This window comes from Rhincodon typus, chromosome 11 (genome assembly GCF_021869965.1).
Source record: "Rhincodon typus isolate 14 chromosome 11, sRhiTyp1.1, whole genome shotgun sequence".
In the NCBI taxonomy this organism is placed as follows: Eukaryota; Metazoa; Chordata; class Chondrichthyes; order Orectolobiformes; family Rhincodontidae; genus Rhincodon; species Rhincodon typus.
The window spans coordinates 66,645,868-66,672,675 of NC_063342.1; the positions used below are offsets into that span (position 1 = coordinate 66,645,868).

Genomic DNA, 26,808 nt, shown 5'->3' on the forward strand with positions numbered 1-26,808 from the left:
CCAGATTAACAGCCCCAATCAGGGAACTTGTATTCTGTGAGGTCCACCTGACTGATCTCATTACAATCACTACGCCTACATTGGAGACTGTCCCCAGTAACTGTCCATCCCTGGCCATAGCACAAAGGAGCCAAAACTATTTTTATTAAATATTAATTTACAAATTAGATAATGACCTTCATGGGGATAGATTTTCATTTCTGTAAATAAAATTCATTACAGTTATTGAATTCAAAAGCCATATATTCAAATTTAGATACTTCACTCAGTTTTGTTTTAATCAGAAAGTGGGGAGGTGTCAGGCCTAGTGGCATTTGTGCTGGACTATTATCCATAGACCCAGGTAATATTCTGCGGACCTGGTATCAAATCTCACAATAGCAGAATTTGAATGCAATTTTTAAGAAACCTCTGGAATTAAGAGTTTCATTATCAGAAAAACCCATCTAGTTCATTAATGTCCTTTCGGGAAGGAAACCGCCATCTTTACCTGGTCTGGTTTACATGTGATCCTAGACCCACAGCAATGTAACTGATTCTTAACTGTCCTCTGAGCAATTAGGGATGGGCAATAAATGCGATGCCCACTTCCCATGAATGAAGAATAAAAAAAGAAAAAGATGATACATAGCAGCAAAGCCTGTACTCATCATGTATTAATATCTATAAATTGCCCTCTTCTTGCCTTCAGAACCAAGTAATTCATTCTAATTTGCTTCTTGAATGGCATCAAATGGATTATCAAAATGATCTTCAAGCATTCATGTTGTCATCAGCCATATCATTCTCCAAGTAATCATTCTCTGTTCCAACAAGTACATTGTATAACAGAGGTAGTAAGAACTGCTGATGCTGGAGTCAAAGATAACACAGTGTGCAGCAAGGTTCTCGACCCGAAATGTCAGCTTTCCTGCTCCTCTGATGCTGCCTGGCCTGCTGTGTTCCTCCAGCTCCACACTGTGTTATCCCATCTGGTTCACTAATGTCCTTTAGGGCAGGAAATCTGCTATCCTTATCTGGTCTGGCCTACATGTGACTCTAGACCCACAGCAATGTGGTTGACTCTTAAATGCCCTCTGTGCAATTAGGGATGGGCAATAAATGCTGGCCTAACCTGTGATGCCTGCATCCTATGAGTTAATTTTTAAAAAAAAGTTTAAGAAATGAGTTTTGCCTTTTAATCATTTGTTCCTGCTTTGATCCTAATGAATTGCTGTTTTTCTATGTTGGTACACTCTATCCCTTCACATCCTGGGTAGCATCATCAAAATAGTTGTCCTGTGATGCCACCAAATGCTAGTGCTTTGTAAGCCTGCATGACCCTCCGCCCTCCCCATGATTAATTAATTGGATTGGCCAGGACGCCTCTCCCAGCACAGTTTAATGAAGCTGGTCTGATTGCAACAGCCTCGTTCTATCCCAGAGCCCCATGTTTCCTCAAACCCAGCTCTGGGATCAAGCTTGCTGTTGCAATTTTGCATTATGTAGCTCAGTGTCATTTTGATTCCTGGGAAGTGAAACGTCCAAGGCGCTATATGAATGCATATTATTTGCTATACAGGAGCGATTCCTGGAAATTTAATCATAACATTTGCCACCACACACAGTCCTAGATCGCAGCTAATACATGAGAATGGAAACAAAAAAGAATGTGGTTTAATCCTTATTTCCTGAGAGGTTTGAAGACAATTCCGGAATTCCAGTTTACGAAGGCCCCACTTTCAGCGTGACCTGTCGGAATTTGACCAATGTGTCGGTGGGGGGCGCTTGCTGAATGCGGAGGCAGCTTGCAAGTTGTTGTTGCCTTTTCGTTTTGCTTCCGGGCGGTGAATGAGTGTTTTGTGGATAAGTGGAAGCAAGAGGTTGTGGTGGAGAGGGAGCTTACCTAACGCTGCTGGGACATGAAGGCAGCAGGTCAGTAAAACGGGGTGGGGGACTAGAAGAGGAAGCGAGGAGCCGCTGACATGACCTTCTACAGAAACGGCGTGTGGTTTCTCAAGGGCTTGCGCGAGTATACAAAGTGAGTGCTGATCGCTAATCCCCTCCCTCGGCCATTCAGCCTATCTCTTCTGTGCACACTGGCAGCCGGGGATATCTGCTTTCGTTGCTGCTTCTACCTTTTTCTTGGGTGTTCCTTGCAAAGGGGTTATTTGAGAGCTTTGCGGGTTCAGTAGGACATTGTAAGACAAAAACGATAGATTAGAACGAGTGACATTTCCAGCCCGCGGTATTACACACACTCTCCAGGACGCGGTTACATAACATGGGGCTGGGTCGCTCAGTACTTTTTGCAAATGGAAAAGAAATACCGAGACCCGTTAATCTAGGGCTATTCGGGGGGATTGTGTGCCGTTCTAGTTCTAAAATAAGCCTTTTTTAAAAAAAAATCATTGCAGAGAGGATAGTGTATATAAAAGTCCAGTTCGGTGGTGCCTCTGGTTAATGCAGTTTATCATTACACTGGAGAACACACTTTCTGGATATCAATTTAAATCAGTTGTACAAGGCACAGGGTCTTACAACGTGAGCTGGGGATATATTTAGAGAATGCTGGGAGTTGTAGTTTTTTTCATCCCTCTGCCTGCTTCCTTTTCAAGCTCCTCCGTAGAGTTATACAACATGGAAACAGACCCCTCGCTCTAACTGTTCCATGCTGGCCAAATATCCTAATCTAATCCCTTTGACCAGCATTTGGCCCATATCCCTCTAAACCCTTCCTATTCATATACCCATCCAGATGCCTTTAAATGTTGTAATTGTACCAGCCTTTACCACTTCCTCTGACAGCTCATTCCATACACGCACCACCCTCTGCATGAAAAAGTTCCCCGTTATATTTTTCCCCTCTCACCTTGAACTTATGCCCTCTAGTTTTGGACTGCCCCACCCCAGGGAAAAGACCTTGTCGAGTCACCTAAACCAGGCTCATTACTAAAAACGAATCCCATCCATCTTAATCACAGCAATCATTTCAGTTGCTCTTTAAGTGCAAATTAATTAAATAAAGAAACTTCTCAGAGAGCATCAAAGTCTGAAGATTTGAGGTGACAGAAGCAAGACATTGCTCTGCAGAAAGAGAAAATAGCAGTAAGACAACAGCAATTGAAGTGGGAAGTGAATATGCTGGTTGCACTAGAATACTGCTTTGAGACTTGCAGTTAGCTCAGTTGATGAAGGGTCTAGGCCCGAAACGTCAGCCTTTCTGCTCCTATGATGCTGCTTGGCCTGCTGTGTTCATCCAGCCCTGCACCTTGTTGTATCGGATTCTCCAGCATCTGCAGTTCCTACTATCTCTGATTCAGTTGGCTGAATGGCTGGTTTGCAATGTAGAGTGATGCCAGCACATACAATTCCCGCACTGGCTGAGGTGACTGTGATATTCCCACCTCTGTACCTTGAGATGTGGAGACCCTTAGTTTTAAAACCACCACCAGTCATCGCTCTCTAATGAGAGAGTGAGATGATGGTGACTTTACATTGACCTCATCTGAGGTACACAAACCAAGTCTGATCAGTGTAATTTGTAAGTTTTACTGTCTTTTTTTTTCACTTCTGGGGCTGCTGCATTTCCAGATGTTTTAAAAAAAATGAATATCAATTTTTAAATGTGAGTTTGCACTTTTTTGCTGTAATACAATTTTGTCACAACTTTTCTTTTGTCATATTTGCATATTGGAATAGATGAATAAAAACGTTGACCCCACCCCAAAAAAATGTTGGACATAAAAGAATCAGCAAGGAAGTACATTCTTATAGTGCCTTTCACAAAATTAGATGTCCCAGAGTGTGTTAGAGCCAGTGAAGTACTTTTGAAATGTAGTCACTGTTGTAATGTCAGGAAATGCAGCAACCAGCTTAGTCACAGCCAGAATAGCAATGTGATGATAACCAGCTCATAATTTTTGGTTGAGGGATAAGTGTTGGCCAGGACATCAGTGAGAATACCCCTGTGCTTCAAAATTACTCCATGGGATCCTTCATGTGAGAGGGATGGTGGAGCCTTGGCTTGATAACCCATTTTAAAGACAGCAATTCCTCTGTCTGTAGGACTGGACACTAACAAGGTGTTCTGCAGGACTGGACACTAACAAGGTGTTCTGTAGTGTGATAAGGTATGATTTGTATCTGATTTTTATGGGGGGTAGGGATTTCAAAGCCAGGATAGATTCTTTCATATGAGGATGGGAAGATTCATCAACTGAATCCCACAAAGGTCTTTTTCCTCTTTAAGTAACCGGTTGGCGGATTTAACGAATTAAGGCCTGAAGGCAGTTTGAATGCTTATGTCACGACAGTAGGTCAGAACCCCGAAGTACTCTTGGATGGTGTCGAAATTTTAATCACGGCATAATGCAGCCAAATGATGACTGTGGATGTAAAGGCAATGATGGTCTGGCACATTCCTATGTGGGACCCTGGAATGTCATACCTGTACAGAGTGCGAGAAAAATCAAACAGGCTAAAAAGGAAGAGATAATGAGAGCCTGACAACGGTGCCCTCTCTCTCAGCAGGAGGTCATTGCTTGTTGTCATGTTTTGTGTTTTACCATTCTAGTGATTATACAGTAGGGGTTAAATAGCCAACTGCAATGCACAGTTTGTGTATTTTTTTTGGCCTGGCAAGCGAATGTGTGGACAGTGTGCGGTGAAGCTGTAATTAATGGGAAATAGTTTGTATAGCATAGTGATGACCGCATCTGTATGAAGATTTGAACCCGAAACCAAAAATGGGTGCAGCTAAAGCTTCCATTGTATTTGTCTGAGCCTTGATGCACTTAATGACTAAACAGTAGTGGTGCAAGGAAATCAGCAATGTTATTTTGCTATTCCTCTGGGTTGGAAGTTGTGACTTATGTTGTTTCTTTAGTTAATGTCTTTCTATAAATTTTAGAAGGAGAGCACATGACCTCTATAGGCCTGCAGTCATGCACTGTTCTTTTGAGCATTTATGATGGCGTGGTAGTGTGAACAAGACCCCAAGTCATGAGGTGCCAATGTTTTCCAACATTAATAGTCTTCTTGGTCCCGTTTCCTTTCACCAGACTGTTGTTAAAGAATGCACATACAAAATTTAGTGAAAGGGCATGAACTAACACATCCTGGATCTCAGCAGGTAACGAAATAACAGTCAGCTAAATTGCCCTCTGATGTATTAAACCATTCAGGGAATAAGCAACTTAACTGTTTAATTTATTTCTAGCCCACAGTACACATCTACAAGTTATGTATCGGTAAAAAGAAAACAAAAACTCTCATCGTTTGAGATGAAACCAAATCCTAAATCCTATCATGTAAGAAGAATGTGACTTACATGTCCTTCTGCTGATGGATTTGAATCCTAAAGGAATGTTGATGCTTATCAACCGGTGTTGGAGAGGATTAGTATCTGTTTGGGGAATGTGGATTCCACTATCATTCTCAAGGATGGGATTAAAGGAGTGGAAAGGTCATGCCAGCAAATGTTGAGGCTGAGCATAGTTGAACCATAACCTTTCAATTTTTTTTAATGTAGTCCCAGTCCCAAGAGTGGCAGCAAAAGTATCACCCAATTCTTGGTCTTAATTGCAGCTACCATCACTCTATAGGTACTTGGACACAGGCTGATAAATCTGTCACGGATGTATCATTTCACTACAAGTGCATGGAGGTAAAGTTATTCAAATCGGGTGGAAAAATAACGAATGTTGCTAACTTTTCTTGGGTCAAGATGTTGTGGATGTCCATTGGCATAACTTAAAGCTGCCCATGCCCATTTGATGGCCCAAGGTTTCTCATAGCTCCATGAATTTGTGAGACCAACATTCTCTTGATCAAATTCTGTCCTGCAACCGTCATGCTGAAGTTGATTGTGTGTGAGGTGGTTAGGTTGTCGGTCTTGCTCTGTAGTGAATTTGATGTTATTCAAATAAAGTGGGAAAACATCTTCCTTTCCCAACGACATGGCCTTGCACTGGCGTGACCTTTCTTCAAATGTGAAATCAAATGCTGATGTTGGTAAGCTGCCAGTTGTATATCAGCTGCAAGACAAGTGTTGTGTTTTTTTTAACATGGAGCCTGTCTTCGGGATGCTGCATATTGGCTGTGTGTGGGAGGAATGAAGCACTGAGCTCCCTTAGTCCTGTTCATCACACTATTGTTTGGTCTGTACCCTGCAGAAGTGGATATGAAGCTGCTGCACAACAATTTGCCCCAAAGGACCTCGATGTTGATGTGTCTGGAAGGTGCTTCCTGATCACTGGAGCGAACAGCGGGATTGGCAAGGCCACAGCAATGGAAATTGCAAAACGGGGTGAGTATTCCTATAATCTAGCCTGATTCTGGCTGACCAGTGCTTAGATAGCTGGCATACACCCTGTACTTGTGGTAGTGAGTATGGTTAGCCTCAGAGCAAGCATTGATAAATATTTATTGACAGCACAGGAGCGCCTATCCTGACCACATGTTGTCTTCAACTTTGAACGAGAGAAAAAAATTGTAGCATCTTTTTCAGATTTCGGGGTGTTCCAAAGTGCTTCACTGCCAATGAAGCAGTTTTGATGTGTAGTTACTGTCTTAAGCTGGGGCCAATCAATCTCCTTTTCTGGTTCCTGTCCATCCTGAGGGTTCTGTCCAGCATGTTAACCACCCGCTTCACTGCTGAACGCCAGTAGCTCATCTTCCATCTCATGGAGGTTACTACCCAAAAAGCAAGGGTGACACTTTGAAAATCCGTAAGATTGAGTGGAATGCTGTGGAATTTATAGCACAGGAACAGAGCTCTGAGGTGATGGTTGCAGCAATGGACAACAGGCATGAACAACCTTCTGTTTCCTCAGCAAAGCAACTGTTTGCCACATGCTCACGTCATTCACAGGGTATTTCACAATGAAGGGCATTGCAGCTGAGTTTGCAGTTTGTTATTTTTGAGTCCATAAGGCTTTAAATAAGAATTCTGACAAGGTAGCAGTTTTCTTTGGCATTTCTTGCAGTGACTACACTTCCGAAAGTCATGAATGGTACTATGTATCCGTTTTGCCTGGTTTGCAGACTGTTGGAGGACTGGTGCCATCAGCTTGTTTTACTGGAGCACAAAGATAGCTGGATCTTTTGGCGGCTGGCATGGTTGTGTCACAGTCTGTATTCCCACCAGACTGTGCTGATGAGTGATGAGATGTGGGTTGGAGCTTTCTACATAACAGGCTTTCAGAAGTCACTCTTTCTCCCTTGAGTACTTGCTGAACGAAGGTTGCTTACGGTGGAGAGCCAAGTCAAAAAGCTACCAAACAGCTTTTCCTCTCCGCACTTCATGCATGTTTTAGAAACATCATTCTCCTCTAATGTCTGTCCTCTGTAGTCCAGCCTCCACCCCGAACTGTGCTTTCCTGGCTCTGTTCCTCTCCTTTGCAATAGAAAGATAAAATCATCTTCGAAGTTAGTTCCTCCACTGTATACATTGTACTTTCCTATATCCTTTCTCTATATGCTATTGCTAAGTGATACCACTCAGAAGGACGGGGGTACGTTTTCTCCCATATGTCACCAACTCTAACGTCTCATCCCATCCCCTTTGTCCCAGAGTCTGCTGGCACACTCTCCAACTCCATGCCCATCAGTTACCCATCTACCCTGTCGGGTTGGGGCAAAGGAGCGGTATTCTGGCTCACTGCTCCAGACTGAGCTTCCTCTCCCACACCGACCCCAGTTAGAATAGTCCATTCTTGTACCTCCATCACCTAGGACTGTCTTTGCTCCTGCCTCTAACTGACTACGAGCAAAATTGTAGTGTGAGAGGTTGTCATTTCAAGGCTTGACTTCTCTCATATCGCCGCAGGCAGCCTTCCTGCCTGCCTCAGATGAGAACTTATTTGAAATCTTATATCCTTGCTCACAAAGGTATCTGGTATTCCAGCTGCCTTCACCTTGGAGCTTTGTTCCGGTGGTAGAAATTCCATGGCATACTACTCAATCTTACTGATTTTAAAAGGGTCATCCATGAGATCGAAGATAAGCAAACAGAATTCAGCAGTGAAGCAGGCAGATAAAATTCTGGACTTGCGAGAGCGTGAATACATCGTTAGGCCTTCTATCATCTTCAGTCTTGCCCCACCTTTAATAATCGGCTCGAGTCCACGTTGGCAGAGCTTACACTCTCCGCTCCCCATTCCCTCCGAACAATTATTAGTCACTACATTTTTAAAAAATTCATTCATGGGATGAGGGTGTCGCTGGCCAGCCCAGCATTTATTGCCCATCCCTAATTGCCCAGAGGGCAGTTCAGAGTCAATCACATTGCTGTGGGTCTGGAGTCACGTGTAGGTCAGACCAGGTAAGGATGACAGTTTCCTTCTCTAAAGGACTTTAATGAACCAGATGGTTTTTTTTCCCCCTAATCATCAACAATGGATTCATGGTCATCATTTGACTCTTATTTCCAGATATTTAAATTCCACCATCTGTCGGGGCGGGATTAGAACCCGGGTCCCCAGAACATTACTTGGATTCCTGGATTAACGGTCCGGTGATAATACCACTAGGCCATCACCTCCCCATGCTCCATCTAACCCTGCTGGGCTCCAGAACTCCCTCCCTAAAACCCTTGTCTTTGGTCAGTAGGCTTTTGGCCTCTCTGTTACCCTGTCCATTTCACCTCCTGTTATATGGCATTTCCTTCTCTATTTTTGAATATGAACTACTCTGAGACATTTTCTCAAAATTGACGTGCAAGATAGACTTGCAGGTTACTTGCTGATTTATTTTAACCAACAATGCTGATAGCATTCATTACATACATTGTAAAATGTAAACCACTGTTTGTACTATACTGTGTTTGTAAGTGAAAGGCATCTAAAGTAGGTGTAGCTTAACAGTGAATGTCACAACCAGAAGTCCTATTACACTGAGCCTTAGACAGTGAAAAGGTTAAATCTGCATTGTGTTAAGTTAATTTGGAACTGTTCATTACATTTTCAGGTGGAAGGTCTATCACCGAATGTAATAATGCTATTTTTATAACTTTAGATTTATTCAGATTTCAGCGCCTTTAAAGATGAAGTGAGTAGGATGTTGTTAAAAGGTTGTAAAGTTTTGACCTTAAATTGGAAACAAAGTTTGACTGGTTTAAGGCAAGTTCTTGTGAGGTGTAAGATTGCAGGAATGAGTGACCCTCTGTGAATGTAGCCACATGGTGGAGATGTCTAACAGCTACTGTGTTCAAATGGGATTAATTGTCATTTGTGAGGCATATTTTTTTCAATTGTCATGGATGGAAGAGATACTAGAATTCCAGGACTTTGCCTTTATCGGGTAATCTGATTTGCTGAATATTCCACTTAATAAAAGGTTTGAGTTTCTACAGGCGGTGTTATTCACCTTGTTTGTCGAAACAAAGAGCGAGCTGAAGAGGCCAAAGCTGAGATTGTGAAGGAGACCAATAATGAGGTAAAGGTATCATTTCTGAATAGTTTTGGGGGGAATGTGGCCTTTTTTGTGTGGCTGGCTCCTTTCTTTTTGTTAACTTTTGGTTGTGGGCATGGTTAGGATTTGCTGGCTGGTCTAAGTTGTCCTCAGACAGTGCTGGGGTTGGCCGTCATCTTCTGGATCAGTTTAAACGCTTTGACCCAACTGAATGGCCATTTCCCCTTTGTGGCGTTAATCAATGGAAATCACAGCTATATTACCGACAACAGGTTACCTACCTACTTCTCAGGTCATTACCCCTGAGCTTAGCATGCAATGGACCACAATATGGATTTGTGGGATAACAGCAAAGTGCTGAAGAGACTCCGCAGAGACTATCTTCAAGGAGTCATATCAGACTCAAAACATTAACTCTTTCTCTCTCCACAGATGCTGTCAGACCTGCTGAGTTTCTCGAGCACTTTCTGCGTTTATTTTCTGTCTCGCACCTGCAGCATTTTGCTTTTATTTTCGAACGAACGTATGGGCCTTTTTAAGAGATGAGAGAAGAACTGGCACCTGACGACTGTAAAAGCACTTCACAGCCAATTATAAAGTAGACCGTGGGCCAGGAAGTTGAGGTCTATGCAGGGACTGCGTACAGTAGTGAGAAAAACAAGGAGATAATCTGCTTTCATGTTGGGGATCAATGGTGGTCAGATTTCGGCCTCCTGTCCAGTCAAGCCCAATCATAGAAAATGGAACTCCTTCATTTGTACTTGACAAGACTTTTATCCCCCCCTCCAAAATAAACTGACCATTCATTTCATTGCTGTTCAATGGATCTTGTATGTAAATAGATTCCTGTTTTTGCTTACCTAACAGCAACTAAGGTACAGTACAAAAGGAATTGACTTGGGACATCTTAAGGTGCTGTATAAATACAAGTCCATTCATTCCTCTGTTGGAGAGGTGATGACCTAGTAGTATTATTATATCTGTTAATCCAGAGACCCAGGTAATGTTCTGGGCACCCAGGTTCAAATCCCAGCACAGCAGATAGTAGAATTTGAATTCAATAAAAATCTGGAATTAAAAGTCTAATGATGATTGTGACTTCATTGGTTTTTTCCTGACAATTCACAATCTGTTTCACTAATGTCCTCCAGGGAAGGAAATTGCTGTCCTTACCTGATCTGGCCTGCATGTGACTCCAGGCCCTCAACAATGTGTTGACTCTTAACTGCACCCTGAGCAATAAATGCTGCCCTCATCCTGTGAATTAAAAAAAATTCTGTATTGTGCTTTTGTCCAACGTATCCCACTGGTCAATTGTATTTTACATCCAATAAATTACTTCAATGTAGTTCCTGTTGCTAATTTGCATCCAGCAAGCTCCCAACATCTACAATGAACAATGGTGGCTAGAGGATGTGGTTTAGTGATGTTGATTTTACAGATAAATATTGGCCAGGACGTGGGGGGAAAGCTTCTATGCCCTTTTAAGAGCGCTGAGCTCTTGTCTTTCAGATGAGATGCTCTGGTAGGTCCATGCTCCCTCACTACTGCACGGCAGTGTTTGTGTGGATTGAGTGTTGAAGCCTGTGGAATGGGATTGAAGCCATTCAGAGGCAAGAGTGCTATTGGTAAGGCACAGATCAGGAGGCATGACAAAAGGTTGCTCAGAAAGTTGAGTTGTAGGTGGTGAGAGAAAGCGTTAAAGGAGGGAGGTCTGAGAATTAAACTGGGGCGGCTGAAGACTCCATAACTTGGATGAAAAGTGGGACAAGTCAAACTATCATCCCATTCCAGTGACGTTCCTTTCCCATGCAGTTTGGAACTTGCCAAAAGTGGAAATGAAATGAAGTCTAATATGGTTGGCATGGACGAGTTGGGCTGAAGGGTCTGTTTCCATGCTATATGACGCTGTGGTGGTACCAAATCTTGTTCGGTTCTGAGGAAGTGTCACCAGACCCGAAAGGTTAACTCTGATTTTTTTTTCATCAGAGATGCTGCCAGACCTGCTGAGCTTTTCCAGCAACTTCTGTTTTTGTTCCTTCGCTTGGTTTCGTCTTGTTGCAGTACCATTGACTCACACCTGGTGGCTCTCTTGAGCAAGTACCAGCCAAGCAGCTTCACCATCACATCTCCTGTACTGCAGCATTCAAAGTTAAAAGCAGACCAGCTCTCAATATTTGTAAACCTGTTAGCCTGGCAATTGTACAGTGCAATATTTGTGTGCAAATGTTGAACACATTTATCTGGGAACTGTCTGACATTTTACTGCAAATGTTGACTCATTTAATTTAAATCAATTCATAACTTTTTGCAATTTCAAATGTTCATGATGAGAACAGCTTATGTTAAATTATACAGTAGCACAGTTTAAAAAATAAATATTGTGGCCATGGAACTTTCTTCAGGGAAATGGATACATTTAATCTCGTATTCCCTTTGGTCGATCCCTCACTGTTCAACAACAGCAGCTTGCATTTATTTAGCACCCGACAAAACTGTGGCAATTGAAGTTGTGTTGGTAAATGCAATGGCATCCACTTTAGACCTGAGTGTTTCCTGAGAAGCTGGGAACTGCAGAACAGCAGTTAGGGGTTCGTGCATGACATGTCCCAAGATCCTGCTTCACAGGGAGCGCTGTCACACTGAGCAACATGAGGAGACAGTAGGTCAGCTGGCTAAAAGCTGAAAGCTTCACGGAAATTTGTAACAGGAATGAGAGACTAAAGTAAGTAACTGCAGAGCTTAGGCCTGGCAATTGAATGCACATCCATCGATAGTGGAATGGGAAAAATCAGAAGTGAGTAAGGAGCCAGAAACATGGAGGGTTGTAGGCCTGGAGGAGATTTGAGGGATAGGAAGGTGCAAGGCCATGGACTGATTTGAAAACATGGATGAAAATGTTTAATTTGATGCTAGAATCAGTGTAAGTTAGCGAGCACTCGAAGAATGACATGGCATTCAAAATGTTATACCCAGTATTGGGTTTTCTTTATTAAATAACAGAGCTGTTCATCAAAGCTTGTTCCTCAAATGATGGGTTAGGGTCCTGGTGGGTATGGTGTATCTGTAATGAACGTGATACCCTGTAACCGTGTCTGGTTACTGTACAAGAAAGTTGGATTTGGAGCCAATTGGTTTCAATTACAACGTTGACTTTGACTTTATCTTTCCTTTTTCTTCAAAGGAGGTTTTTGTCCACATTCTTGATATGTCAAGACCCAAAATGATCTGGGAGTTTGCAGATGCATTCCAGCAATCAAATGACAAACTGAACGTTTTGGTGAGTTTTGTTTTAAAGCTTTCTCTGCTATAGTGTGCATTTTTTTTCTTTGCTGTTAAAGTAAAAGAAAATCACATTTTCTTTGAGTTGCAAATGTTTGATTTCACCTTGGAGAAAGCAGACAGCCAGTGGCGATGGAAACATTCAGAGAATACCTGGTGAAATGAGAAGGGACTTTGCCCAAGACCAATTTCAATTCTGAACACTGGTCTAGATTGACATCTTCCTGGTACTGCTTATGCAGAAAACATTCAACAGTGCAGCAATTCAACAACTTATTAAAACAACGTTGATTGCTGCAGTTAAGGAAAGGCTTATTTTAAGTTTGTGATTCGCTGAATAAAATTCTGATTTAATTGGAATGGTTACTCGCCCTGGTCGAGTTGGGGCAGGGATGGGGGCATTTACAAATTAAGTGGATAAAATGATGGCAGTGCTAGAGTTTCCATGTGGGGAAAAAGCAAAGATTTCCACTTTACACCAAAGCTCTGACTGCTTTCTAAGTGTGAGTAGCTGGGAGCTCTGGAGGGGTAGTGCCAATTTAGGAGTTCATACACAAAAGCTGTTAAAGTCTGAAAGAAAAAATAATGTCAAAGGCTGATGAGATGTTAGGATACGCTTCAAGGGGTTGGAATGTAAAGCGGCAGAAAATACATTAAAGCTGAACGGAGCTGTACGTAGACACCATCATGAAAGTTCTGTGGACTGCATGTGGATTCACAAGGAACATTCTCAGCCAAAAAAGAGGTACATTGAGGATGTAGATAGCAAGAACTGCAGATGCTGGAGTCCGAGATAACAGTGTGGAGCTGGAGGAACACAGCAGGCCAGGCAGCATCAGAGGAGCAGGAAAGTTGACATTTTGGGTCGGGACCCTTCTTCAGAAATGGGGAGGGGGGGAAAGGAACTGGGAAATAAATAGAGAGAGGAGGGGTGGGTCTGGGGAAATAGTGGGATGGTGATAGGTGAGTGCAGGGAGGGAGTGGTGGGGATTGGTCAGTGAGGTGGGAGGGGTGGATTGGTGGGAGAGAAGATGGACAGGTTGTGTCAGGTCAAGGAGGCGGGGATGCGTTTGCTGCTGCTGATGTCACTAACTCCACCCCCACAGCCAGCTCCAACTCAGCTCCCAGCTCTACACCCAGTCCCAGTGCCAGCCCCAAGCCCTGCTGTATTCACCTTTTTCCCCAAACCTCCCCCCTCACTGAGGATTCGCCTTCATTCTCCTCTGCCTACACATCAATGAATTCCGTTTACATCTGGATGTTGAACACTTTTTCCGCAGCCTCTGCCTCCGTGCCTATTTCTTTAACCGCGAGTCTAACCCACCCTCTGCTGACCCCTTCTCCCACCTCCAACAAACCTCATTTTCCTGGTCACCACCCCAAGGCCTTCTACCCTCCCTCGATCTCCTACCCCCCTCGACCTCTTCATTTCCAACTGCCATCGCGACATCGATCGCCTCAAGCTCTCCACCCCTTCACTTGCTCCAGTCTCTCCCCCCACGGAACATGCAGCCCTCCACTCCAACCCTAACCTCATCATCAAACCCACAGATAAGGGGGTGGGAGCACAGTAGTGGTATGGCGCGTGGACCTTTACATAGCCGAGGCCAGGCGCCAACTCTCTGACACTACCTCCTACCGCCCTCTCGGTCATGACCCCACCCCTGACCACCAAACCATCATCTCTCAAACCATTCATAACCTCGTTACCTCGGGTGACCTCCAACCCACAGCCTCCAACCTTATCATTCCCCAACCCCGCACCACCCATTTCTATCTCCTTCCCAAAATCTACAAACCTGACTGCCCCAGCTGACCCCTTGTCCCTGCCTGCTCCTGCCCCAGGGAACTCATCTCCGCTTACCTTGACTCTGTTTATTTTCCCCCCTGGTCCAGGAACTCCCCACCTATGTCTGGGACACCACCCACGCCCTCCACCTCCTCCAAGACTTCCAATTCCCTGACCCCCAACACCTCATCTTTACCATGAACGTCCAATCCGTGTACACTTGTATCCCCCATGCAGATGGCCTAAAAGCTCCCAGCTTCTTCCTCTCCTACAGGCCCAGCCAGTCCCCTCCACCAACACCCTTGTCCGCTTAACTGAACTCGTCCTTACCCTTAACAACTTCTCCTTCAATTCCCCCACAGATTAAGGGGATGGCCATGAGCACCCGCATGGGCCTAAGCTATACCTGCCTCTTTATTGGATATGTGGAACAGTCCCTCTTCCGCTGCTACACTGGCCCTATCCCCCATCTCTTCCTCCATTGTATCGATGACTGTATCGGCGCCACCTCGTGCTCCCACGAGGAGCTTGAACAGTTCATCTACTTTACTAACACCTTCCACCCCAACCTCAAATTGACCTCGACCATCTCCAATACCTCTGTCTCTCCATCCTGAACCTCTCTGTCTCCATCTCTGCTAACTGCCTCAAAACTGACATCTATTTCAAACCCACCGACTCCCACAGCTACCTGGACTACACCTCCTCTCACCCACCTTCCCGCAAGAATGCAAACCCCTACTGCCAATTCTTCCGCCATGTCTGCTCCCAGGATGGAGTGTCCCACTCCCGAACGTTGCAGGTGTCCTCTATTTCAATGACCGTAACTCCCCCACTCCCCCACCATCATCACCTCCCCCACAATCATCACCATCCCCACCTCCCACCCCGCTTTGGTGATCAAAAATGCCCTCAGCTGCATCTCTTGCATTTCCCACACTTCTGCCCTCCCACATCCTTCCCCTAACAAAAATAAAGACAGAATCCCTCTTGGCCTCACATATCACCCCACCAACCTCCGCGTCCAACGTGTCATTCTCCGCCACTTCCGCCACCTACAATCCCACCCAACAACCAAAGAGACATTTCCCTCCCCACCCCTATCTGCCTTTAGTAGGGACTGCTGTCTCCACGACTCCCTTGTCCGCTCCACGCTCTCCAATAGCACCTTTCCCTGCAAACAGAGGAAGTGTTACACCTGCCCATACACCTACCCCCTCACGTCCATCCCAGGCCCAAAACAAACCTTTCACATCAGACAGAGGTTCACCTGTACATCTGTCAATGCGGTCTCTTGCATCCGCTGCTCCCGATGTGGCCTCCTCTACATCGGTGAGACCAAGTGGAGGCTCGGAGACTGCTTTGTAGAGCATCTGCGCTCAGTTCGCGACAAACAACAACACCTTCTGGTCGTGAACCACTTCAACTCCCCCTCCCACTCCCTGGGTGACATGTCCATCCTGGGCCTCCTCCAGTGTCACAACGACACCACCCGCAAGCTGGAGGAGCAGCACCTCATATTCTGCCTCAGGAGGTTACAGCCTGATAGCCTAAACATGGAATTGACCAGTTTTGAAATCTCCCTACCTCTGGCCTCGTCTCATGACCAACCCTCCCTCTCATCACCCCCACTCCTTTACCTGACACAACCTGTCCATCTTCTCTCCCACCTCACTGACCAATCCCTAGCACTCCCTACCTGCACACACTATCACCATCCCACCTACCTTCCCCAGCCCCACCCCTCCTCTCTCTATTTATTTCCCAGCTCCCTTCCCCTCCCCATTTCTGAAGAAGGGTCCTGACCTGAAATGTCAACTTTCCCGCTCCTCTGATGCTGCCTGGCCTGCTGTGCCTCTACGTTGAGGACAGTTTGCATCCAAGGTGGATAAATAGTTAAGGTACAGATTTGTCATGATCTAATTGAATAATGGGGCACGGTTGAAGGGATGAATGAATAAGGAGTATATACTTATCCCTAATTCTGCCCAGCAAGTGCAAATAGCTTTGAGTGTCTGAGCTTTAAGATAGAGTTGGAATTTGTAGTAACAGGCATGGAAGTCTTAATATATTGATATTGGAATGGGTCACGGTCAGTGCAGACACAATGGCCAAATAGCCCCTTCTGTGTTGGGACTGCAGTCTGCACAGAAAACTAGCCTTTAATCTGTGAGTTCCAAAGTTAAACACGTTGATAATTGTTTGAGTATCAGGAAGGCAAATTAATGTTTGTTTCAAAATCTTTGCTAGATCAATAATGCGGGGTGTATGGTCAATCAGAGAGAGCTGACTGCAGATCAATTAGAAACAAACTTTGCTACCAATACATTGGGTAAGCTGTCTTTCTTTCTATGAATGGTTTGGTTTACTCCTTCCTTAACTGTATTTTGACCATCACAGTAAAGATTTTTCAAGGTACATTTGGAAGGAGGGGCCCCGCTGAGTGTCTGAATACAATTTGCTTCACTTTTAAACACCACTTGATGAATTGGGTGTGGAAGTAGGCCATTCGGCCCTTCAAATGAGATCATGGCCGATCTGTTTGTGTTTTTTAACTCCACGTTCCCAGCAACCTGAGATTTTTGTTAGGCAAGGGAATCAACCTGCACCTGATAAATAATCAGTGACCCTCCTGCAGCACTTTCTGAGGGAGAGAGTTCCAAAACTGTACAACCCTCCTGTGAGGGTAGGAAAATCTCCTCCTCATTTCTATCCTAAAAAAGCGACTCCAATTTAAATGCAGTGTCCCCTAGTTCTGGACCCACTGACCAGTCTATGTCTACCTTTTCCACACCATTCACGATCATATGAACCTCAATCAGTCAACCCTTCTTCTTCTAAACTCTAGTGAAAGCAAGCACAACTTGCCCCATCTTTCCTCATAACACAACCCACTTATTCCAGGTATCAATCTAGTGAACTGCCTGTAATGCATTTACATCCCTCCTGGCTTTAAATAAGAAGACTAAAACTGTACACAGTTTTCAAACTACTGTAACTGAAGCATAATATCCTTACTTCAATAAGAACAAAGAGTTCTGGAGAAACTCGGCAGGTCTGGCAATACCCATGGAGTGAGAAACAGGGTTAACGTTTCAAGTCCAATACGATCTGAATGTTATCCAGGTTTGGGCCGACAGGTGGTGAGGAACATCTGTGCTACAACAAATGCCAAGCATTGACATTTCCAACATTGCCCCTTCACATTCAATGGCTTTACCATCACTGGGTCCACCTGAATGTTTCGGTTGATCAATAACGGAACTGGATTAGCCATACAAGCACAGTGGCTACAATAGCAGGTCAGAGGCTAGGAATACCACAGCGAGTAATTCACCTCCTGGCTCCCCAAAGCTACAAGGCTCAAGTCAGGAGTGTGCATCAATCAGAATGTGTGCAGCTGCAACAACACTCCGCCCCCTTGACTTGTCCGTCCTCCCTGGACTGACCTATCCCCTCCCTACCTCCCCACCTACACTCTCACCTTTACTGGCTCCATCCCCGTCTCTTTGACCTGTCTGTCTCCTCTCCACCTATCTTCTCCTCTATCCATCTTCTATCTGCCTCCCCCTCTCTCCCTATTTATTTCAGAACCCCCTTCCCCTCCCCTTTTTCTGATGAAGGGTCTAGGCCCGAAACGTCAGCCTTCCTGCTCCTATGATGCTGCTTGGCCTGCTGTGTTCATCCAGCTCTACACCTTGTTATCTCTGATTCAGGACAAAGCAGCCCACTTGATTGGTACTGAATCTACAGACATCTGCTCCTTCCGCCACCAATACTCAGTAGCAGCAGTTTGTACTAGCTACGAGATGCACTGCAGAAATTCCCCATGTCCTTAAGCAGCAACTTCCAAACTCAGGACCCATACAACCTAGGAGGACAAAGGCGTCAGATACATGGGATACCACCAGCTGCAAGTTCCCCTCCAATCCACTCACCATCCTGACTTGGAAATATATCGCCGTTCCTTCACTGTTGCCGGGTCAAAATCCTGGAATTCCCTCCCAATGGGCATTGTGGGTCAACCCACAGCAGGAAGACTGCAGCAGTTCAAGAAGACAGCTCACCACCACCTTCTCAAGGGGCAACTAGGGGACGGGCAAGAAATGCTGGACCAGTCTGTGATGCCCACTTTCCATGAATGAATTTTCAGAAACATTTTGTGGTTCCTGTTAGGGGACCTATAGGTCACTTCCACGAACGACTTCTCTCATTGACTAATACCCATCCCTATCTAAACTGATTCTCATTTATGTTCTGAACCAGGTTCACCTCTAACTGAGAATATACTCAGGGGTTTAAGAGATCTGTTCTGGGCTAGCGGAAGAAGTGCAGTGGAAATGGGAGGATCCAGTAGTCCTGGTCCACTTCAGTACCAATAATACGGGCAGCATTAGAAAAGAGATGTATGTATGAGAAAGTCTAGACATTTGGTGCTAAATTTAAAAATCAGTGCCCCCAAAGGAATAACCTTTCATGGAGAGCCTACAAGGTCTGCCTCCACTCCTGCATGTAAATATTTTGGAAATCAAACATGAAATTGTGACAATCATTACTCATGGTGTTACAGAGTATAAGACCAGTCGGTTGTGTTATCGGGACGTTTTATTTCTTTACTTTTCTAAATTTTTTTTCTCTTAAGAATTTGTTCTTAAGGATCTGTTCTATAAGATTGTGCTGTAATGTGACAATAAAGCTAATTCCATTCCATTCAGTGGTAGGGCTTAAATCATCCACAATTCTTGACTGCAGTGTTGCCCAATTTAAATCTTTACGTAAGTTTCCATTAACTCACAGTGCCACAAGAAGTGGTATTATTAGACAGGATGTGGTGACTATTTGCTAAATCTTGAATGACTACAGTAGGTGAAGCCCAAACTAGAATTCAGAAAAGGCATTGGTGACGTTATAGGGTCGCCCCCCCCCGTGAATTTTCTAAGATCCAGGAACATGGTTTGAAAACCAATGTATTAAATAATGACGAAACTACAAGTAATTATCTACTGGATTAATGCCATTTGCAAATGGTTATGGGTTCCTCCTTCTTTTCTCAGGTCCGTACATTCTCACTACAGCTTTGATACCTCTCTTAGAAAAATGTGAAGATGCCAGAGTGGTGAGCTCAGTTTGATTTTTCCCACTATTACATTGTATGCCAGTTTCTTGGTCACATTTAATTGGCATAATCTGCTGTGCTCTTGCTCCGCTCCAATATTTTCACGCCTTCATTTTTGTGCACGTCGATCAAATATTTTGACTTGTTTGCCAGATCACGGTATCGTCCGGGGGAATGCTGGTCCAGAAACTGAACGTGGATGATTTGCAGTTTGAGAAAGGGAGATTTGATGGGACCATGGCCTATGCACAGAACAAGGTTTGTCCTCAAAAAGTGAGCTGTGTATATGTATTGGAGCTGTGTATAAGAATTAGGAGCTGCTTATACAGGGGAAACCAGGAATTTGATGTAGTAAAGAAGTAGATAGAAGTACTTCTAAGTCAAATTCAGGACCACATGTACTCTGTGTCTGGAACCTTTGTTTTACAAATCATCAGAAAGATGGGAAAAAAAGAGGAGTTGACTTAACCAATCTAATAGGACAAGTAATTGATCACTAAGCAGATTTTCTTCAGTCATATTACATTCATATCTGAACTACCTGACGAAAGTCTCACCATTTCGGACTCTGCTAGATTGAACCCCAGGCCAAATTAGCAACTGCTCTGCCAGAATTAGGTAAGGTTTGTCTGGAATCATTATTGATCGGCTGAGATCAGAGCAATTCTGGGTCCGAAATGAACATCCCGTCTGGTTATCTCACACAGCCTTTTTTTGTTCCACTGAATTTCCTGCTCAATTCTGCATTTTGAGTCAAATCAAAACGATAGCTTTTGAGGGTCATGGCCTTCACATTAAACATTGTCCTCGATTCAGTCTTTCTTGCTGTTTAACTGCTGTTTCTAACCCAGCGGCAACAAGTGGTAATGATGGAGCAATGGGCAAAAATGCATAAGAACATCCACTTCTCCTCTATGCATCCAGGCTGGGCTGATACAGAAGGTAATGTCAAATGATACCAAATGCTGACTTTTCACAAAGACTAAATGAATCTTTTTTTTTCACTGCATGAATTATTTTGGATGTGACGTACACCACGGTTTGACTTTAAATCTCAGTACATTTGATTTCAAAATAAATGAAATACTCCTTTCTCTTGCCAGCTGTGAGATCTTCCATGCCGGATTTCCACACAAAGATGAAGAACCGGCTGAGGACCCCGTCTCAAGGTGCAGATACATTGGTTTGGCTTGCTATTTCCAACGTCGCAGCACAGCAACCCAGTGGCCTCTATTTCCAAGGTAAGGGCGACGGGCATGAATTCAATCCACCCAACACTGTCTTGAGAAGGATTTTAACCAGCTATTCCTACTTTGCGGTATGAAACATGCAGCTTTCACTCTGCAGTGCGGTTCAGATGAAACGATCAATCTTCTGGAAAGCCTTCCACCATCCTGGAAATCACTCGATACAATGTTCAGGGAGTTGCGAATAATTTGGAGCAATCTACATCTTTAATTTTTTTTTTCCCAATGCGTTTGTTCCATGGTTTGAGTGCAACCAGCTTTTATCATCCATCCATTACTGCTCTTAAGGTGATGGTGAGTTGCCTTCTTCTACCGCTGTAGTCCTTGAGGTGTAGGGAACACTAGAAATCCTGTAAAGGAGCAAGTTCCAGGATTCTGACCCAGCGACACTGAAGGAGCGGCGATATATTTCCAAGTCGGGATGGTGAGTGACTTGGAGGGGCATTTGCAGATGGAGGTGTTTCCATGCATCTTCTGCCCTTGTCCTTCTAGATGGAAGTAGTTGTGGGTTTGGAAGGTGCTGTCGCAGGGATGTGAGGGAGTTTCTGTGGTGCATCTTGTGGATAGTACGCACTGCTGCTACTGAGCGTCGGTGCTGTGAGAGTAAATGTTGAGAATCATGAATGGAATGCCAATTGAGCGAGATGCTTTGTCCCACATGGTGTTCAGCTTCTCCGAATTGAACTCATCCAGGCAAATGGGGAGTATTCGAGAACACACTTTTAGATGGTGGCCCGGTATCTAAGAGACAGCAGCTGAGTGACTTGCTGCAGAATTCCTTGTCTTTGATCTACTGTTTTTAGCCACAGTACTCATATGACTGTTCCTGTTCCATTTCTAGACAATGTTAACCCCCTGTGATGTTTCATGGTGAGGCATTCGGTGATGGTGATAGCATTGAACATCGACGGGCAATAGTTAACATCTCTCTGGTTGAGAATGATCCTTGTCTGGCAGTTGTGTGGCGCAAATGTTACTTGCCACTTGTCAGCCCAAGCCTGGATATGGTCCAGACTTTGCTGCATATGAACATGGATTCCTTCAGTAACCAAGGAGTCAGAAACGGTGCTGAACATTGTGCAAGCATCGGCGAACATCCCCACTTTTGACCTTATGATGGAGGGAAGATCAGTGATGAAGTAGTTGAAGATGGTTGGGTCTAGGACACTACCCTGAGGAACTCCTGCAGAGATGTCCTGGAGCTGAGATGACTGACCTCCAACAACCACGACCATCTTCCTATGTGCCAGGTACAACTCAACCAATTGGATGATCCACCCACTTTCCTTTGATTCAAGTTTTAATAGGCCTACTTGGTCAAATGTGGCCTTGATATCAAGGGCAGTCACTCTCACATCACCTCTGGAATTCAGCTCTTGTCCATGTTTGAACCAAGGCTGTAATGAAGTGAGTGGCCATGGTGGAACCCAAACTGGGCTTCACTGAGCAAGATATTGCTGAGTAAGTGCTGTTTAGAGTCAGAGATATACAGCACAGAAAGAGAACCTTTTGTCCAACCTGTCCATGCCAACCAGATATCCTAAATGCATTCAGTCCCATATGTCAGCATTTGGACCATTTCCCTCTTAAACCCCTCCTGTTCATGTACCCATCCAGGTGCCTTTTAAATGTTGTAATTGTACCAGCCTCCACCACTTCCTCTGGCAGCTCATTCCATACACACACCATCCTCTGCATGAAAAAGTTGCCCCTTAGGTCTCTTTTAAATCTATCCCCTCTTACCTTGACCCTATGCCCTCTGGTTTTGGACTCCCCCGTTGCGGGGAAAAGACCTTGTCTATTTCCCCTATCCATGCCCCTCATGTTTTTATAAACCTCTATAAAGTCACCCCTCAGCCTCCTACACACCAGGGAAAGTAGCCCCAATCTATTCGGCCTCTTCCTATAGCTCGAACACTCCAACCCTGGCAACATCTTGTAAATCTTTTCTGGATCCTTTCAAGTTTCACAACGTCCTTCCTATAGCGGGGAGACCAGAATTGCACACAGTATTCGAAAAGTGGTCTAACCGATGTCCTATACAGTTGCAACATGACCGTCCAACTCCTATACTCAATGCACTGACCAATAAAGGCAAGCATACCAAATGCCTTCTTCACTATCCTATCTACCTGCGACTCCACTTTCAAGGAACTATGAACCTGTACTCCAAGATTGCTTCGTTGAGCAGCACTCCGCAGGACCTACCATTAAGTGTATAAGTCCTGCCCTGGTTTGCCTTTCCAAATGCAGCACCTCCTATTCATCTAAATTAAATTCTCTCTGCCACTCCTTGGCCCAATGGCCCATCTGATCAACGTCCCATTGTACTCTGAGTTAATCTTCTTCGCTGTCCGCTACATCTCCAATTTTGGTGTCATCTGCAAACTTACTAACCATACCTCCTATGTTCACACCCAAATCATTTATCTAAACAACGAAAAGCAGTGGACTCAGCACCAATCCTTGTGGCTGCTCACAGGCCTCCAGTCTGAAAAGTAACCCTCTAACGTAAGCCCCTCTGGCTTCTACCTTGGAGCCAGTTCTGTACCATCAGCTCGTTCTCCCTCTATTCTGTGTAATCTAACCTTGCTAACGAGTCTACCATGAGAAACCTTGTCAAACGCCTTACTGAAGTCCATATAGATCAGTTTGACAGACCTGTTGATTGCTTAGCCCTTTCTGTCACTTTGCTGATGATCGAGAGTAACGAGAAAGGACAGTGATTGGCTGGGTTTGATTTGACCTGCTTTTTGCACACAAGACTGCAGGATTTAGCTCTGATCCTTTTGATTTTGGGATTATTTAACCTTCCTCTCTAAAGGAACCGTACAGGTTTTTAGGACAATCAGCAATGGTTTCACGGTTATCATTAGACTTAAGATTTATGAATTGAATTCAGATTTCGCCGTCTGCTAGGATTTGATCCCATTTCCAGTGTTCCCTTGAAGCTTCCCAACAGTGTGCGTGCAGCCATTCCAATATTCGCCAGACAGCAATTGGCATTGGAATGCCAATCACAACATTGACTTCTGGTTCGGGACATCGCTGCCGTGCATGGATCATGGAAACTCACACAGCTGGAAAGAAAAGTCGAGGGAATGCTGCCCCATGTCCCCAGAACATAACCTGAGTCTCCTTGGATGACCTAGTAATATTATCAATATGCGACGACAGCTCCTCAAATTAATCTTCAGTAGATCTAGATGGGAAATGTGGAAAATCCCAGTGCTGGTGAGCTTTGGGACCATGGGTCCAAAGTTAGCAGGCTGGAGAGAAAACATCTATCCACGTTTCTGTTTAATATAATCGATTAGCATTATAAGTGGCATCTCTAGTGCAGGCACTTCATCTGATTACAATTTTCTCATGTTGCACTATAAAGTGTTTATCTTTGTTTCAAACTGCTGTGTTCAGCATCTCTATTGTTTTCCCCTTAAACAGACAGGAAGCCTGTGTCAACCCATCTTCTGCTGGCCCAGACAAGAGCAACAGCTGCTGAGGAAGAGAAACTGATGAATAGCTTGGAGGAAATAGCAATGAAGCATAAACCTGGCAGCGGTTGATGTTGTCAGGGTAAAGGCAAATGTAACTCTTTGAAAAGTTACTGAGGTGAAACTGTTTCTGCGTCACTGTCTAACCTATAGTTTTCACTATTGATTGAGCAATCTCCTCCACAATGAGAAGACACAACACAGATGGAGTGATCACTTGTTTGGCATCTATTTCCAGCTACTCTCCCACCTTCCCATCTTTTAACTTCTAGCCATCGGTCAGTGCCGTCAGGAAAATATTTCATCCTTGCAGCACTTTCAGCTGAGTGCTGGTGATTATTTTTGACCTTTTTAGCTATTTACCTCCATTTTCCTTTTCTGCTTCTCCCCGTGCTTCCTTTCAACTTCCTTCACTAGGACACACTATAGAAATAAAGACTCCCCTTTAACATTGTTATGCTTTAACGTCATTAACAGTGACAAAAAAATCCATTTAACATGGCCAGCTTCACTTGCATTGTTTGCCACAGATGTCCTCTTCTGTGGACTACATTCTTTCATGACCTCTGCCTTTGCTCCAGCCATCAGTCCCCAACATTGCTCCCTTCCAGCCTTGCCTCTGTCGCAGGCCTCATCTCTCTCTGGGGCCTTACTCCCTTACTATTCTTTTTGGGACATGGATATTTCTGGTAAGGCCAGCATTTGTCACCCATACCTAATTGCCCTCGAATTGAGTGGCTTGCTCAGCCATTTTCAAAGGGTATTTAATGGTAATCCACATTGCTGTGGGTCTGGAGTCACATATAGACCAGAACAGTAGATATCCTTCCCTAAAGAATATGACTAAACTGGATGGGTTTTCACGACAATAGTTTCATGAATACAATTAGCTTTAACGTTCCAGATTTATGAACCTGTGTCGGTATTTGAACCTGTGTCCTCAAGAGAATGAATTTGGGCCTCTGGATTTACTAATCAATTCTGTTCCCACTTTACCCCTCTTTTTTTTTTCCTTGCCTTAGACCCTGGTGTTCTTCTCTTGGTTGCTGACTCCATTCTCAGAGATCTAAGGCTCTATATGGTGGTGGAGGCTGATCATTGCTAAAAGTCCCAGGATTTTAGTAAATACTAGCACAAACCAACCTCTGTTTCTGATGGTGTCTCAGTCAATGCAAAAGTACAGTAGTGCATGGAAAGTGCCTGCTGATACCCATAACTGCACATATCCATTAATCTGGAAACATGCACAATTCTGGATGGGCAATGTCATGGGTTTTGGGTATGCATGTAGTCAAATGTGGGAGGAAGGAGCTGAGGGATCTATTACCTGATTCTTCACATTTCAGTTCATATTTATTTAAGAAATCTGTCAGTATGTGTTTTATCCAGATCTGCTATTGTCTTTATGAAACTATTAAAATGTTTTGAATGCTTTCACCATGACAACTAAACGCCAAATATTTAACGTTTGTTTCAGGAAGACTGCTCCTTGTGTGATTAAGAGGACATTCAACAGACGTGTACCTCTTTCCATATGCAAGGGCTGTTTTTCTGTATGATTTTTTTGAATATTTGATGCACTCATAAATACCTTTTGACAACTATTTCAAAAGATAATTAATAGTGAAAGAGACTATCTTTCTTGTTAAGTGTGCAAAACCCCACTGTATCATAAGTTCATGGGCTTCCTTAATCTACGGGCCAAGAGATTTGACCAGCCTAATGCACAAATATCTGGCCCTGTGTTTTATGGTTTTGTTGTCTATTTGTCAGCCATCTGCAGGAAGCCAGTGATAATCAGGGCCAATGTAGGTGTTAGGTCAGCAAGACCTACACGTGGGAAACAGAAGTTTGTACAGGGAATGGAAAAGGTTGGGTGGCCTGATCAGCTATCGGAATATCCAAGTCACACTCGTGAAAGAAATGGTTGCGGATATAGAGGGACAAATGCAAAGTTAGAAAAGGACCATGTTTCCACTTCAGCAACCATGATCAGGGTGAAGTTAAGACTGTGCTCAGGTATGAGGAAGGATTCCAGCATTGAGAGTGTTCAGTTAAGGTGCAGTCAGGGAAAATATTGGAATCAAAAGTTAAGGAGCAGAGTTTGTGGTGTAAGCTAAATATGATGGTACTGACCGTACTTGGGTTCATGTGGCAGAAGTCTTGACTAGGTCAAGATTGAAGACTGGGATGAGACACAATAGCACTAGGGAAAACGGAGACGACAGAAATGTGGAATCTGCAGGTGAAGTTATCAGTATGTCAGTCTGCAGCAGGCTAGAATACAGTTCCTTTAAAGACTGTGGATATGAGTGTGTAGGAAGAGAGAAAGAAGGTACTACTGAGAACCAAGCAACTCCTATAAAAATGGGACAATGAGGCAAGGCACTAGAGATGTGTCAAATGCTGTAGCCACACTAAGAATAATGAAGGAAAGCGCACAATGTTCAAGTACAATGTTCAAGGTTAGGACAAATCTAGCAAATC

At 44.1% G+C, this 26,808-nt stretch overlaps 1 protein-coding gene across 2 annotated transcripts; it reads left to right on the top strand.

Moving 5' to 3' along the window:
* Window positions 1-1,441: 1,441 nt before the first annotated feature.
* Window positions 1,442-25,764, top strand: dhrs12 (dehydrogenase/reductase (SDR family) member 12). Of its 2 annotated transcripts, none has more exons than XM_020510817.2 (10): window positions 1,442-2,020; window positions 6,156-6,289; window positions 9,335-9,417; window positions 12,578-12,673; window positions 16,715-16,796; window positions 19,519-19,580; window positions 19,734-19,838; window positions 20,432-20,522; window positions 20,684-20,821; window positions 24,272-25,764. In XM_020510817.2, the coding sequence occupies exons 1-10, from the start codon at window positions 1,965-1,967 to the stop codon at window positions 24,391-24,393; spliced, it is 969 nt and encodes a 322-aa protein (XP_020366406.1). In that variant the 5' UTR covers window positions 1,442-1,964; the 3' UTR covers window positions 24,394-25,764. The 2 variants fall into 2 exon arrangements, with proteins under 2 accessions (XP_020366406.1, XP_048458537.1); XM_048602580.1 differs by having other exon boundaries at window positions 1,445-1,914.
* The last annotated feature ends 1,044 nt before the right edge of the window (window positions 25,765-26,808 follow it).

Bases quoted from the DNA above. Each gene is read 5' to 3' on its own strand.
- dhrs12 (XM_020510817.2), top strand. From the start codon at position 1,965: ATGACCTTCTACAGAAACGGCGTGTGGTTTCTCAAGGGCTTGCGCGAG. The intron at 12,674-16,714 runs GTGAGTTTTGTT...AATCTTTGCTAG, and splicing joins ATGACAAACTGAACGTTTTG to ATCAATAATGCGGGGTGTAT. The intron at 16,797-19,518 runs GTAAGCTGTCTT...TTCTTTTCTCAG, and splicing joins CTTTGCTACCAATACATTGG to GTCCGTACATTCTCACTACA.